This window comes from Callorhinus ursinus, unplaced genomic scaffold, assembly GCF_003265705.2.
Source record: "Callorhinus ursinus isolate GAN/ISIS: 27379988/994484 unplaced genomic scaffold, GSC_fseal_2.0 scaffold39, whole genome shotgun sequence".
Classification (NCBI taxonomy): domain Eukaryota; kingdom Metazoa; phylum Chordata; class Mammalia; order Carnivora; family Otariidae; genus Callorhinus; species Callorhinus ursinus.
In genome coordinates, this window is record NW_027397101.1 from 1400419 (window position 1) to 1416855 (window position 16437).

The window sequence follows — 16437 nt, forward strand, 5'->3', positions numbered from 1 at the left end:
CAAATACTAACTCATGGTGCAAAGATACACTCTGCAACTTTTTTAAGACTTTATTTATCTTTTTATGAGAGTAAAAATCAGAAACAACCTAAATGTCCATTAATAGTGGAGGAACTATGGTCCATTCAAACTGTGGAAAATTATACAGTCCAAAAAACGAGGTGAAATTCTATGACCCATACGGGAAGTAATGAAATATTTTACATTGTCAAATGCAAAAGGAAAGTTATAGAATCACAGGTATAATAACTCAACTCATTAAACAAAACAACAAAAAAAACTACATGTGTATTTCTAAAATGCCTAGAAAAACGTCTAGAGACAGAGACCCAAATAAACAAAATTACTCATGGAAGGGGAGAAATAAAGACCAAAACCACAGATATACAAACAAACGTAACAGAATATTATAAAAACCTATATGCCAACAAATTGGACAACTTAGAAGAAATTCCTCAAAACATATAACCTACCAAAATCAAAGCAGGAAGAAATAGAAAATTTGAACAGACCAATCACTAGCAATGAAATTGAATCAGTAATCCAAAAATTCACAAAAAACACAAATGCAGGACCAGACGGCTTCACCGGAGAATTCTACCAAACATTTAAAGAAGAGTTAATACCCATTCTTCTCAGGGCACCTTGGTGGCTCAGTCAGTTGAGCATTCAGCTCTTGATTTCAGCTCAGGTTGTGACCCTGGGGTCCTGAGATCAAGCCCCACATCGGACTCCCCACTCAGCAGAGTCTGCTTGTCTACCTCTCCCTTGCCCCTCCCCCCGCTCTCACTCTCTCTGTAAAATAAATAAATAAATCTTAAAAAAAAAAGTTAATACCCATTCTTCTCAAACCATTCCAAAAAAATACAAGAGGAAGAAAAATTTCCAAGTTCATGCTTTGAAGCCAGTATCACCCTGATACCAAAACCAGATAAAGACCCCACAAAAAAAGAGAACTACAGGCTAATATCTCTCACGAATATAGATGCAAAAATCCTCAGCAAAATATTAGTAAACCGAATCCAATGATATACTAAAAAAATCATACCACAATCAAGTGGGATTTATTCCCACAATGCAAGGGTAGTTTAATATTCACAAAACAATCGATGTGATACATCATATCAGTAACAGAAAGAATAAAACCATATGATCATTTCAATAAATGCAGACAAAGCATTTGACAAAGTACAACATCCATTCATGATAAAAACGCTCTGCAAAGTAGGTCTAGAGGGAATATATCTCAACACAATAAAGGCCACCTATGAAAAGCCCACAGCCAACATCATAATCAATGGTGAAAAACTGAGATCTTTTCCCCTAAGGTCAGGAATAAGACAAGGATGTCCATTCTCAAAACTTTTTTCAACATAGTACTGGAAGTCCTAGCCTCAGCAATTAGACAACATAAAGAAATAAAAGGCATCCAAATTGGTAAGGAAAAGGTAAAAGTCTCACTATTTGCAGATAACATGGTACTACATATAGAAAACCCTAAAGACTTCACCAAAAAACTACTAAAACTGATAAATGAATTCAGTAAACTCTCAGGATACAAAATCAATGTTCAGAAATCTGTTGCATTCCTATGCACTAATTATGAAGCAGCAGAAAGAAAATTAAACCCCATTTAAAACTGCACCAAAAATAATAAAATATCTAGGAATAAACTTAACCAAAGAGGTGAAAGACCTGCAATCTGAAAACTATAAAACACTGATGAAAGAAATTGAAGATGACACAAAGAAATGGAAAGACACTCCATGCTTATGGATTGGAAGAAGAAATACTGTTAAAATACCCATATTACCCAAAGCAATCTACACATTTAATGCGATCCCTATCAAAATACCAACAGCATTTTTCACAGAACTAGAACACACAATCCGAAAATTTGTATGGAACCACAAAAGAGCCTGAAGAGCCAAAGCAATCTTGAAAAAGAAAAACAAAACTGGGATATCACAATTCCAGACTTCAAGTTATATTACAAAATTTCAGCAATCTGGGGAAAAACTGAGAGCTTTTCCCCTAAGGTCAGGAACATGGCAGGGATGTCCACTATCACCACTGCTACTCAACATAGTACTAGAAGTCCTAGCCTCATCAATCAGACAACAAAAAGAAATAAAAGGCATCCGAATTGGCAAAGAAGTCAAACTCTCACTCTTTGCAGATGACATGATACTCTATGTGGAAAACCCAAAAGACTCCAGCCCACAACTGCTAGAACTCATACAGGAATTCAGTAAAGTGGCAGGCTATAAAATCAATGCACAGAAATCAGTGGCATTCCTAAACACCAACAACAAGACAGAAGAAAGAGAAATTAAGGAGTCAATCCCATTTACAATTGCACCCAAAACCATAAGAATCTAGGAATAAATCTAACCAAAGAGGCAAAGAATCTATACTCAGAAAGCTACAGAATACTCATGAAAGAAATTGAGGAAGACACAAAGAAATGAAAAAACATTCCATGAAAGAAATTGAGGAAGACACAAAGAAATGGAAAAACATTCCATGCTCATGGATTGGAAGAGCAAATATTGTTAAAATGTCTATGCCACCCAGAGCAATCTACACATTCAAAGCAATCCCTATCAAAATACCATCAACTTTTTCCACAGACCTAGAACAAATAATCCTAAAATATGTATGGAACCAGAAAAGACCCCCAATAGCCAAAGGAATGTTGAAAAAGAAAACCAAAGCTGGTGCCATCACAATTCCGGACTTCAAGATATATTATAAAGCTAGCTGTCACCATCAAGACGATATGGTACTGGCACAAAAACAAACACATAGATCAATGGAACAGAACAGAGAACCCAGAAATGGACCCCGAACTCCATGGTCGACTAATCTTCGACAAAGCAGGAAAGAATACCCGATAGAAAAAAGACAGTCTCTTCGACAAATGCTGCTGGGAAAATTGGGACAGCCACATGCAGAAGAATGAAACTGGACCATTTCCTTACACCACACACAAAAATAGACTCAAAATGGATAAAAGACCTAAATGGGAGACAGGAGTCCATCAAAATCCTTGAGGAGAACACAGGCAGCAACCTCTTTGACCTCAGCCGCAGCAACTTCTTCCTAGAAAGATCGCCAAAGGCGAAGGAAGCAAGGGCAAAAATGAACTATTGGGATTTCATCAAGATAAAAAGTCTTGCACAGCAAAGGAAATAAACAGTCAACAAAACCAAAAGACAATGGACAGAATGGGAGAAGATATTTGCAAATGACATATCAGATAAAGGGCTAGTATCCAAAATCTATAAAGAACGTATCAAACTCAACACCCAAAGAACAAATAATCCAATCAAGAAATGGGCAGAAGACATGAACAGACATTTCTCCAAAGAAGACATCCAGATGGCCAATAGACCCATGAAAAAGTGCTCCACATCGCTCGGCATCAGGGAAATACAAATCAAAACCTCAATGAGATACCACCTTACACCAGTCAGAATGGCTAAAATTAACAAGTCAGGAAACGACAGATGTTGGCGAGGATGCAGAGAAAGGGGTACCGTCCTAAACTGATGGTGGGAATGCAAGCTGGTGCAGCCACTGTGGAAAACAGTATGGAGGTTCCTCAAAAAGTTGAAAATAGAGCTACCCTATGACTCAGCAATTGCACTACTTGGTATTTACCCCAAAGATACAAATGTAGTGATCCGAAGGCTCACTTGCACCCCAATGTTTATAGCAGCAATGGTCCACAATAGACAAACTATGGGAATAGCCCAGATGTCCATCGACAGATGAATGGATCAAGAAGATGTGGTATGTATATATATACACATATACACACACGATGGAATACTATGCAGCCATCAAAAAGTGAGATCTTGCCATCTGCAATGATGTGGTTGGAACTAGAGGGTATTATGCTAAGCAAAATAAGTCAATCAGAGACAAGACAAGTATCACATGATCTCACTGATGTATGGAATTTAAGAAACAAGGCAGAGGCTCATAGGGGAAGAGAGGAAAAAATGAAACAAGATGAAACCAGAGAGGCAGACAAACCATAAGAGACTCTTAATTACAGAAAATAAACTGAGGGTTGCTGGAGGGGAGGGGGGTGGGAGGATGGGGTAACGGGGGTGATGGACATTGGGAAGGATATGTAATTGTACTGTAATGAGCACTGGGTATTAAATAAGACTGATGAATCACAGACGTGTACCCCTGAAACAAATAATACATTATGTGTTAATTAATTGAATTTAAATTAAAAAAAAAACACTTCAGCAATCAAAACAGTATAGTACTGGCACAAAAACAGACACATAGATCAAAAGAACAGAATAGAAAACCCAGAAATAAACCCATAATTATATGGTCAATTAATCTTTGACAAAGATTAATTAATCTTTCCTATTATACAATGGGAAAAAGACAATCTCTTCGACAAATGGTGCTGGGAAAACTGGACAGCTACATGCAAAAGAATGAAACTGGAACACCCTTTTTTACCATATACAAAAACAAATTCAAAATGGATTTAAGACCTAAATGTGAGACCTGAAATCATAAAAATCCTTAAAGAGAGCACAGGCAGTAATCTCTCTGACATCAGCTGTAGCAACATTTTTCTAGCTATGTCTCCTGAGGCAAGGGAAACAAAAGGTAAAGTAAACTATTGGGACTACATCAAAATAGAAAGCTTCTGCACAGAGGAGGAAACAATCAACAAAACTAAAAGGCAGCCTACTGAATGGAAGAATATATTTGCAAATAACACCAATAAAGGGTTAGTATCCAAAATATATAAAGAACTGATACAACTCAACACCCCAAAACAAATAATCCAATTAAAAAATGGACAGAAGACATGAACAGACATTTCTCCAAAGAAGACATCCAGGTGGCTAACAGACCCATGAAAAGATGCTCAACATCTCTCATCAGGGAAATACAAATCAAAACTACAATGAGATACTGCCTCACACCTGTCAACAGAATGGCTAAAATCAACAACACAAGAAACAACAGGTGTTGGTGAAGATCTGGAGAAAAAGGAACCTTCTTGCACTATAGGTGGGAATGCAAACTGGTGGAGGCACTATGGAAAAGAGTATGGAGGTTCTTCAAAACTTTAAAAATAGAACTACCCTATGATCCAGTAATTGCAATACTGGGTATTTACCCAAACTATGAGAGCAGCCCAGTGTCCATCAATAGATGAATAGATAAAGATGTAGTACACACACACACATACACACACACACACATACACCCCCACACACACCCCACATACACACCCCCACACACACCCCACCACACACACACACACACACACACACACACGATGGAATTATTCAGCCATAAAAAAATGAATCTTACTATTTGCAAGGACCTGGACAGAGCTAGAGAGTATAATGCTGAGCAAAATAAGTCAGTCATAGAAAGACAGATACCATATGATTTCACTCATATGTAGAATTTAAGGAACAAAACAAACAAGCAAAGGAAAAAAGAGAGAGAGAGAGACAAATGAAGAAAGAGGCTCTTAACTATAGAGAATAAACAGATGGTTACCGGAGGGGAGGTGAATGGGGTAATGAGGAAATAGGGATGGGGATTAAAGAGCACACTTACCATGATGAACAAAATGATTAAAAATAAACAAATAAAAAAAGCTAGGGGAAAAAAATCAAAAACTGCTTCTAATGGTGTTATCAAGTATAAAGTATTTTATAGCAGTTAAAATATTTCAGGATAATAGATAATAACTTTTTCCCTTAAGGTATTAAATTGTATGCATGGCCTCTTAATAAAAGCAAATATAGCGATAATTAAATCGCTTCTCGGCCTTTTGGCTAAGATCAAGTGTAGCGATAATTAAGTCACCAAGTTCTAAACATTTTATAACTCTTATTAGTATAAAGAACATAGTGAGTCTTAAGGATCATAAAACATTTGCCCATTAAAAAAAGGCTATGATCCTAAAAAAAAAACAAAAAACAAAAAAACACAACTTATAGTAGAAAAACTGAATTTTTTTACTTTGAGACCCTAAAATAATCTAGTATCTTTAATCTCCTAAATCCTGCATAACAGTGATTCTAAAAATGGTGGTGAGGGGGGTGGGGGGTATTGGGCACTTATGGACTCTCCATTTAATCTTTGCAATCAGAGCTTCCTCAAACCACACAGCCAGCCTCCAACTCTCCCTCACAATCCCTAAATATAATGAGAAATGTTTCTCAAAGTCACATATTCCATATTTGAAAAGCATGAAAGTAGGAAATACATTGAGAGTCATCACCCATATGCAGAATACTAGCAATAATTTTAGACAATAATACATATATATGTACAATACTCAAAAGTTTGCTTTTAGTAGAAAAATACCAATACAGTAAGCAATCTCAACAGAGGACCTGACTTCAATCCCAGCTGTCACTAGCCCGCTGAGTAACTCCTTCTTTGATCGCTCCATAGCTGGAGCACCACACTTATAAATAAAGAGAAATGATTTTCAAGTTTCCTTCCAGCTCTAAAGGAAATCCTAAGGATTCCACCTTTTCCAAACTAGAATTACAAGCAGGAGAAATTATATCCTAAAATATTTAGTATTTAAAATAGAAATCCGGGGGTGCCTGGGTGGCTCAGTCGGTTAAGCGTCTGCCTTCAGCTCAGGTCATGATCCCTGGGTCCTGGGATCGAGCCCCACCTCGGGTTCCCTGCTCAGTGAGGAATCTGCTTCTCCCTCTGCCCCTCACCCCGCTCATGCTCTCACTCTCAAATAAATAAAATCTTTAAAAATAAAATAGAAATCTGTATTTACATGTGAGGTGATGGATGTGTTAACTAAATTGGAGGAATCCTTTGACAACATATACATTCATCAAATCATCATGATGTACACTTTAAATATAGTACAATTTTATTTATCAATTGTACCTCAATAAAATGGAAAAAATAAAATAAAAATTTGACTTAAAAATGGGGAAAAAAGACACCTTAAACCACGTAATAAATTCTTCCTGTCGCCTTGAAGTTCTGGTTGTAGGACTCTTGATATTTACACGTGGACTATGTTAAAAGATCAAAATCTGGTCATGTTGCATCAAAAACTAATGATGTAATATATGGTGATTAACATAACAATAAAAAATTAAAAAAAAAATCTGGTCATGTTAACTCATTTCTTTCTACTTTAAGTTCTGTTCAAAACAACAAAGGGTTGCCAGAGGCAGGGAGTAGGGGAAATGGGTGAAGGTAGTCAAAACATAAAAACTTCCAGGTGTAAGTAAGTTCTGAGGATGTAATGTACAGCATGGTGACTGTAGTTAATGATACTGCATTGTGTATTTGAAAGGTGGTAAAATATTAGATCTTAAAAGTTCTTGGATGCCGGGCGCCTGGGTGGCTCAGTTGGTTAAGCGACTGCCTTCGGCTCAGGTCATGATCCTGGAGTCCCGGGATCGAGTCCCGCATCGGGCTCCCTGCTCAGCAAGGAGTCAGCTTCTCCCTCTGACCCTCTTCCCTCTCGTGCTCTCTATCTCTCATTCTCTCTCTCTCTCAGATGAATAAATAAAATCTTTAAAAAATAAAAAATAAAAAATAAAAAAAAAAAAGTTCTTGGATGCCTGGGTGGCTCAGTCGGTTAAGCGTCTGCCTTTGGCTCAGGTCATGATCCCGGGATCCAGGGATCGAGTCCTGCATCAGGCTCCCAGCTCAGCAGAGAGTCTGCTTCTCCCTCTGCCCTTCACCTTGCTTGTGCTCTCTCTCTCAAATAAATAAATAAATCTTTAAAAAAAAGTTCTTATCACAAGAAAAAATTTATAACTTGATGTGATTGATGTTAACTAAACTTACTGTAGTAATCATTTTGCAATATATACATATATCAAATCATTATATTGTACACCTTGGACTAATACAAAGATATATGTCAATTATATCTCAGTAAGACTGGGAAAAAATGGCAAAGGGCTGAACACTAAACACTGTCTTAAACTTGTTTCCTTAATCAAATATAATCATAAATTAAATTGTTGAATGAAAACTTCAATATTTAAAAATAAATCTTTCAAAGATGGTGATATTATGAACACATCTGATTATCCTATACATTATTTCATTCAGTCAGTATGCTGAGCACCTACTATGTGTCAGGTAGTCATATTTTAGCTTCATTCTAGTGTCTCAAATAAAAGTCAAAGAATATGAGAATCTTACCAACATGGCCTCCTCCAATGGTGTAGGTCTTCCCGGATCCAGTTTGTCCATAGGCAAAAACGGTTGCATTATAGCCCTCAATGAGTGATAACACTAGTGGTTTTATACATGTATTATAAACTTCATCTTGAGTGGAATTTTTGCCAAAAACAAAATCAAAAGTAAAGACTCTATCTCTCCCAATGACAATTTGCTGGGTGTTTGGAATAACTCTCACACAAGCTTGATGATTATGAAGAACTTCTTTGCACAGCAGAGGTCGGATTCTTACAGCAACTTTTACTGGTATTTCTTCCATAGCAGCTTAGATGTTACTAAATAACTTTCTACTTAATATTCAATATCTAGTGTGAGAAATATCCATTTTAGGTAAGATCTGGAGTCCTGTGTATCAAAATAAAAACAAAACTTAATTATGGACTTCTCTATCGTAATAAACTAAGCATCTTCTAAAACAAAGTCAATTAAAGCAGGTTTGTTCCATTGAGAGATAGTTACAAGTAAATCTGTCTTATAAAAATATACCTATAATTTACAGATGATATGAAATGTCTGGATTTGCTACTAAACAATCTAAGGGGTAGGGGCCATGAGTTGGCAAATGATGAAGCTAAGAGATAAGTGCACAGGATTCCATCATGCCATTCTTTCTGCAGCAGTAATATGTTTCCCAGTTCACTAATCTAAATATTGAATAACTGGGGAGAAAATTAGGGCAAGGAAATAACTGAGTAATTGTACACATGTGTTGAAAGCAAACACTTTATTAGATTTTATAGCTATATCTCTTTGCCACAAATATTAGAGATAAATCCAAGAAAACAGTTTTAAGGATTTCTATAACTTTAAATCATTTCTTTTCAAAAATAATCAAAACCAACTGAAAAACTGCTTTTCCACTTTTGTACTTGTTTCTGAAAATCGCTGATAGAATATATTAAAAATTAAATTGGATTTGCAACGATGTGGATGGAATTAGAGGGTATTATGCTAAGCGAAATAAGTCAATCAGAGAAAGACAAGTATCATATGATCTCACAGATATATGGAATTTGACAAACAAGGCAGAGGATCATAGGGGAAGGGAAGGAAAAATGAAACAAGACAAAACCAGAGAGGGAGACAAACCATAAGAGAGTCTTACTCTAAAGAAACAAACTGAGGGTTGCTGGAGTGGAGGGGGGTGGAAGGGATGGGGTGGCTGGGTGACGGACATTGGGGAGGGTATGTGCTATGGTGAGTACTGTGAACTGTGTAAGACTGATGAATCACAGACCTGTACCCCTGAAACAAATAATATATTATATGCTAATAAAAAGAAAAAGAAATAAAAGTCAAGAAAGCCATGGTGGGAGGGAAACTTAAATTGGTAGCTATACTTAACAATGAACCTGAAAAATAAATTAAGAAAACAATTCCATTTATAGTAGCATCAAAAAAGATAAAATACTTGGAAATAAAAATGTAATAAAAGCATGTAAAACTTATACTCTGAAGACTATAAAATATTGTTAAAGAAAGTAAAGATCTAAATACATGGAAAAACATCTCATGTTCGTGGGTTGAAAGACTTAAAACATTGTTAAGATGGCAATATTCCCCAAATTTTTATCTACAAATTCAATGCAACTCCTATCAGAATCCCAGCTGACTTCTTTGCAGAAATTGACAAGCTGATCCTAAAATTCTTTTTTTTTTAAGATTTTATTTATTGATTGATCCTAAAATTCATATGGAAATTCAAGGGACACAGAATAGCTATAATAATATTGAAAAAGAACAAAGTCAGAGGACACACTTCCCCAAGTCTAAAGCCAAGCAACAGGAATCAGGACAGTACGGTATTGGTATAAGACAAACTTAAAGATCAATGGAAAAGAACTGAGAATCCAGAAATAAATCCTCATATTTTTTTTAAGATTTTATTTATTTGTCAGAGAGAGGGGAGAGAGAACACAAGCAAGGGGAGTGGCAGGGAGAGGGAGAAGCAGGCTCCCAGCCGAGCAAGGAGCATGACTGAGCCAAAGGCACATGCTTAACCAACTGAGCTACCCAGGTGTCCCAATAAATCCTCAAATTTATGGGCAAATGATTCTTGACAAGAGCACCAAGACAATTCAGTGGGGGAAAGAACAGGCTTTTCAACAAATGGTTGACACAAACTGGAAATCCACATGCATAAAAATGAAATTGGACTCTTACTTCACATCATATACAAAGTTAACTCACAATCGTTCACATACCTAAATGTAAGAGCTAAAACTCATAAAACTCTTAGAAGAAAACATAGGGGTAACTCTTGGTAACCTTGGGTTTGCAACGGTTTTTCAGGTATAACACCAAAAGCAAAAGCAATAAGCTTTATAAGGAAGAATAGATGAAATGGATTTGAGCAAATTTAAATCTTTTGTTCCTCAGAGATATGAAAAATGGCTAATAAGCACATCCAAAGATGCTCAACATCATTAGCCAGCAGGGAAATGCAATCAAACCCACAATGAGGTATCACTTTGCACCTGTCAGAATGGCTAGAATCAAAAAGACAAGAAATAAGTGTTAGCAAGAATATGGAGAAAAAGGAACCCTCAAGCATGATCGGTGGGAATGTGAACTAGTGCAGTCACTCTGGAAAACAGTATGGCGCTTCCTTAAAACATTAAAAATAGAACTACCCTATGATCCACTAATTGCATTACTGGGTATTTTACCCAACAAATACAAAAACACTAATTCAAAAAGATCTATGTACCACTATGTTTATTAGCATTATTTACAATAGTCAAGATATGGAAGCAACCCAAGTGTCCATCAACAAATTAATGGAGGGCGCCCGGGTGGCTCAGTCAATTAAGCGTCTACCTTTGGCTCAGGTCATGATCCTGGGGTCCTGGGATCGAGTCCTGCATCGGGATCCCTGCTCCGTGGGAAGCCTGCCTCTCTCTCTCTGTCTGATGAATAAATAAAATCTTTAAAAAAAATAAATTAATGGATAAAGAAGATATGGTATATATATGCAATGGAATATTACTCAGCCATAAAAGTGAATGAAATCCTGCCATTTGCAACAACATGGATGGACCTACAGGGTATTATGCTAAGTGAAATAAGTTAGACAGAGAAAGACAAATACCATGATTTTTTCCTTTCTTTTTAATGTTTGTTTGTTTATTTATTTTAAGTAATCTCTGCACCCAATGTGGGGCTTGAGTCTCACGTGTGAGACAAAGAATTGCATGCTCAACGGACTGAGCCAGCCAGGTGCCCCTCATATGATTTCCCTTATATGTAGAATCTAAAAAAAACAAAACAAACAAACAAATAAAAAGCAGAATCAGACCCATAAATACAGAGAACAAACTGATGGTGGCTGGAGGGTAGTAGGTTGTGGGGTGGGCAAAATGGGTGAAGGGCAGTGGGAGATACAGTCTTCCAGTTATGAAATGAGTCACAGGGATAAAATGCACAGCATAGGGTCATGGTATTGCAATAGCATTGTACAATGACAGATCATAGTTGCACTTGTGGTGAGCATGGCATACCGTATAGACTTGTCTGTACACCTGAAACTAATGGAACACTGTGTGTCAAATACACTTCAATTTTTAAAAAGATGGATATTAACATATTAAAAAAAATTTTTTAAGACAGATCAAAACAAGTGTTGGTGAGGGGCGCCTGGGTGGCTCAGTCAGTTGGGCGTCTACCTTTGGTTCAAGTCATGATTCCGGAGTCCCGGGATCGAGCCCGCATCGGGCTCCCTGCTCAGTGGGGAGTCAGCTTCTCCCTCTGACCCTCCTGCCTCTGTGCTCTCTCTCTCCCACTCTCTCTCTCAAATAAATAAATAAAATTTAAAAAACAAAACAAAATAAGTGTTGGTGAGAACGTGTAGAATACGGAAACATCACATACTCCAGATGGAAATGTAAAATGATGCAGCAAGGTTTGGAAAAGAGTCTGGCAGTTCCTCAAAAAGTTAAAACATAGTTATCATTTGACCCAGCAACTCCACTCTTTTAGGTATATACCCAAGAGAAATAAAAACATAAGCTTTCATAAAAACTTGTGCATGAATGTTTGGTTTTGGTAGGATAAAGCTTACACCATACCATATAAAAGCTAAAAAGAGGGGCGACTGGGTAGCTCAGTAGGTTGAGCGTCTGTCTTCGGCTCAGGTCATGATCTCGGGGTTCTGGGATGAAGCCCCACACCAGGCTCCCTGCTTAGCAGGGAGCCTGCATCTCCCTCTGCCTGCCTGCCGCTCCGCCTGCTTGTGCTCTCTGACAAATAAATACAATCTTAAAAAAAAAAAAAGCTAAAAAGAAAATGTAACAAGTAGTCTTAATAATGTGTAAGTGCAGATAATGAAAAATAACCAGGTTGGGGTATGGCTGGGCTTTTTGGAGAAGGGGAGTCTTGCACAGTATCATTAAGTAGCCTAGTAGACTATTAATAGACTAAAATAACATTTTCAGCCCTACTTGCTATGGAAATGTTAATACATATTTAATATTCACTAGCCTTTAAAAAACTCTGCAGCAGTACTGTGCATTATAATTTTGTGAGTGGACAGTCTGAAAAGGATCAAAATAACAAATACATCACTCTACTAAAAGCCCAAAAGAGTAAAAAAAGAAAAAGATCAGCTCCCTTGGGCTGCAAAATCCCGAGTCAACATGCTATATTTAATGGCCACAATAAAGAGATGCACCTAACCTTGGCAGTTTTAATCATTCTAATTAAAGTCAGCTGTGAAAAAATACTCATATGTATGATATATCTTTTCTTGGATCCTAAAGGACTCCGCAATCACTTGGTACTAGAAACTTTTCTAAATAAACTACAAGGATGCTGTATGAGTTGGTTCTTCCAAATGTCTTTAAACATCTACATTTGAAGTTTTTATTATACAGATTATTTTTTTTATTTATGCTATCACGTTAAAACAAAAGTTATGGTCTTTGTTAAGCCAAACCTAACTATTTCCAACAAAACTGCTAATAAAAGGTCCAGTGTAACTGGGATATTTTCACTTTCTCGGTTTTTATAATGGGAAAGTTTTGCTAAAAAGGCCAAAGAAATTCTATCTATTCTATTCTGATAAATAAGGTCCCCTAAATCTATGGCTTGCCAAAAATTAGTATCCAATTTAAGTATTAAAAAATCCATAGTTGGGGCGCCTGGGTGGCTCAGTCGTTAAGCTGTCTGCCTTCCGCTCAGGTCATGATCCCAGGGTCCTGGGATCAAGCCCCGCATCGGGCTCCCTGCTCAGCGGGGAGCCTGCCTCTCCCTCTCCCACTCCCCCTGCTTGTGTTCCCTCTCTCGCTGTGTCTCTGCCAAATAAATAAATAAATAAAATCTTTAACAAAAATCCATAGCATTTAAACTTCAGATTCTTCTCAATTGCAGTCATCACAAGCATATGTATTATGTCACCAATAAAAGTAAAGAAAGGTGAAATCTGATTGGCTGGTAATATTTAGGCATTCTCCATGGAGTTTTGAAATCGGAGAAAGGCAAGAGAATCTTTGATCACTGATGTCATGTCGCTGATCAAAAAGAAGTGTCTCCAAATACTGTTGCCATCCAGTACCCGTGATTTTTCAGAAGTAGTGGTTGTCTAAAAATTTCGGTTTGCTAATATTTCCGTAAGAAACTTCCCAGCAAATGGACAGTGAATCGCAAAAGTACCTCAGAAAAGGTCACAAATGCATAAATAACTAGAGAGAGAATAGAGAAAGTAAAGTGGAAAAACAGAAATTGAAAACTTGGAGGAAGCGAAGTGTTATTTAAAAGGTGTTTCAACTTAAGAACTTGGGCACCGTTCTTTCTCAACGAAACCTGCCCCTGAGGGAGGAGACTTTCAGACTTCTTCGGCGCTTGGGTTGCACCAAAGTTTCAATATCCGCATGGAAAAAGGAGGCCGGTGACAAAACGAAACCCCCATGAGGGTGGGCCTTCCCATCCCCTTCAGCTCCCGCAGCTGGAAGCACCAGCACCAGAAACACAGGATCTTAGTGGGGTTCCGTCCGGCGTTCCCGCGCGTCCCTAATTCCCGGGCCCTTCTACCTCATGGGGGACCCCACTTCCCCCGGCCGTTCGGCGGGGTTCCCGGCACCGACCTCAGCCCCCTCCGGCGCCCTCCTCGGCTGTGCAGGCGCCCCAACCGCCCCCCACCCCACGAGCCGTCCCGCAGAGGCGCCCGAACCCCCACCCCTAGGCGGCGCCCCCTCTCCGCAACAGCGGGCTGGAGCGCGGGCGCGGCGGACAGTAGGGCGGGAGGGCGCCGCACCGCACCCTGTCCGGCCAGGCCGGCCCTCCACTCACTGACCAGCTCGAGAAAGCCCCGGTCGCCTGCGGCGAGCACAGCGCAGAACTACCCAGCTTCGCTCCGCCGGGCCGCTGCCGCCGCCGCCGCCGCCGCCGGTCGGGCCTTTTGTTGTCGTGGGTTCTCCGGGCAACCGGCGAAGCCAGTCCCGGACGCGGCCCCTCCCGGCCGGGCGCTCGGCCGCGCCCCAGACCCCGCCCCCGACGAAGTCCGTCCCCGGCAAGCCCCGCCCCCACAAGCCCCGCCCCACGGGGGTGGGAGGCCAGCTCCGGGCGGCTACAAGGCCAACTCTCTGGGACCTCTCGCAGAGTGCGGAACCAAAGTAACTCCCCACCGGTTTGTAAAATGAATGTGAGAAAGACTCACGTTGTTTCAGTATTTTTGCAGCCAATTCCATTTCTTTTTATTGAAGTAAAGTTCACATAACACACATCAAACCATTTTAAGGTGTACATTAGGCATTCACAAAGTTGTGCAACCATCACCTCTGGTTCCAAAACATTTTCATCACCCCACAAGAAAATTCCCGTGTCAATGAGCAGTCACTCCCATTCCCCTCTCCCACAGTCCCTGGCAACCACCAGTCCGATTTCTCTGTCTGTATCGATTTACCTGTTTTGGGCCTTTTTGATTCACCAAATCATACAGTTTGTGGCCTTTTGTGTCCGGCTTCTTTTGCTAAACAATGTTTTCCTTGTCTACCCATGTTGTAGCATGTATCAGTAATTTTATTCCTTTTTATGCTGAATAATATCCCATTGCGTGGGCATACCACATTTTATTTATCAGTTCATTTGATGCACATGTGAGCTGTTTCCACTTTTTGGCTAATATGAATAATGCTGTTAGGAACTTTCATGTACCAGTATTTGTTTAATATCTGTTCTCAGTTCTTTTGGTATAGATTTAGGAATGGGATTGCCAGGTCATATAATAATTCTATGTTTAATTTTTCCAATCTAGTTTTAAATGCCGTAATGCCTCCCCATTTTTAGTAGCACAATCCAAGCATTTTCTTCCAAGAGATGTTTCTTCTTTTTTTTTTTAAGTAACTTTCAAAAAGCATCCCTTCTCTCATGAAACTTAGGAATGAAGGTGGGGGAAAAAAGCTACTTAGTTATTAAATTGAATTACAGGTATCCCCTGCTTTTCAAAAGTTCACACTATGCTTCTTGGCTGAAAAACTTACATTACTATCTCTTTCTGCTAAATGGAAGAAATCCAAAGAGGATTTTCGATTTTATGATAAAAGGTGAAAGCCAAAATAAGGTTCAGCATTTGTTTTGCAACCAACCCTTACAGAGGCAGCGGGCACCCCGGGAGAAGAGAGTCGCCTTCAGGGAAACCACACTTAGCACCTGGGCATCAAGCAGCCATAGTTCTGTGTGTGTCTGTGAGCATCTGTGCTTTATCTTGATTTATTTTGTGCATTTGTTAGCAAGATGTGTCCTAAGGTATCAGAGAGGAATTACAATAGGTCATTTTTGGGGTTTGGGAATGGTCAAAATTTTTCCGTAAAATTTAATGGTAGTTGCTTCTTCACTTTACACCATTTGGCTTACATAAGTTTTTGCAGGACCATGCTATTTTCAGAAAGCACCTGGCTCCAGGGTTCCCAAACAGACCAGTTCGGCCACTGGCCGCTGACAAAATCTGAAGGCAGAGAGACAAATGGTGGTGAAACAGGAAAGGAATTTATTTCAGTGAGGCCAACACTGGAAAGATAGCAGACTAGCATCCCAAAGACTGTCCCCAAAGTGCTGAAAATGCTTCCAAGTTGATATAAGGAATATGTGCAGCAAAAGTGGGAGGATATGTGCAGGTGGGCAGTGAAAATCTAATCGACCATTTCTTGGGGTCAATCACATGGGGTCTTGCTGGCTCAGGGCAGTTGTCATTGCTTG

At 39.0% G+C, this 16437-nt stretch overlaps 1 protein-coding gene across 2 annotated transcripts in view; it reads right to left on the minus strand.

Moving 5' to 3' along the window:
- Positions 1-14706, minus strand: part of KIF27 (kinesin family member 27) — an 89187-nt gene extending 74481 nt beyond the window's left edge. For both annotated transcript variants that reach the window (XM_073880668.1, XM_025851685.2), the window contains exons 1-2: positions 14537-14706; positions 8209-8592 (exon numbers count right to left, since the gene is read on the minus strand). In XM_073880668.1, the coding sequence (XP_073736769.1) occupies positions 8209-8506 (298 nt within the window). In that variant the 5' untranslated portion in view covers positions 8507-8592; positions 14537-14706. The remainder of the gene's footprint in view (positions 1-8208; positions 8593-14536) is intronic.
- Between the last annotated feature and the right edge of the window lie 1731 nt (positions 14707-16437).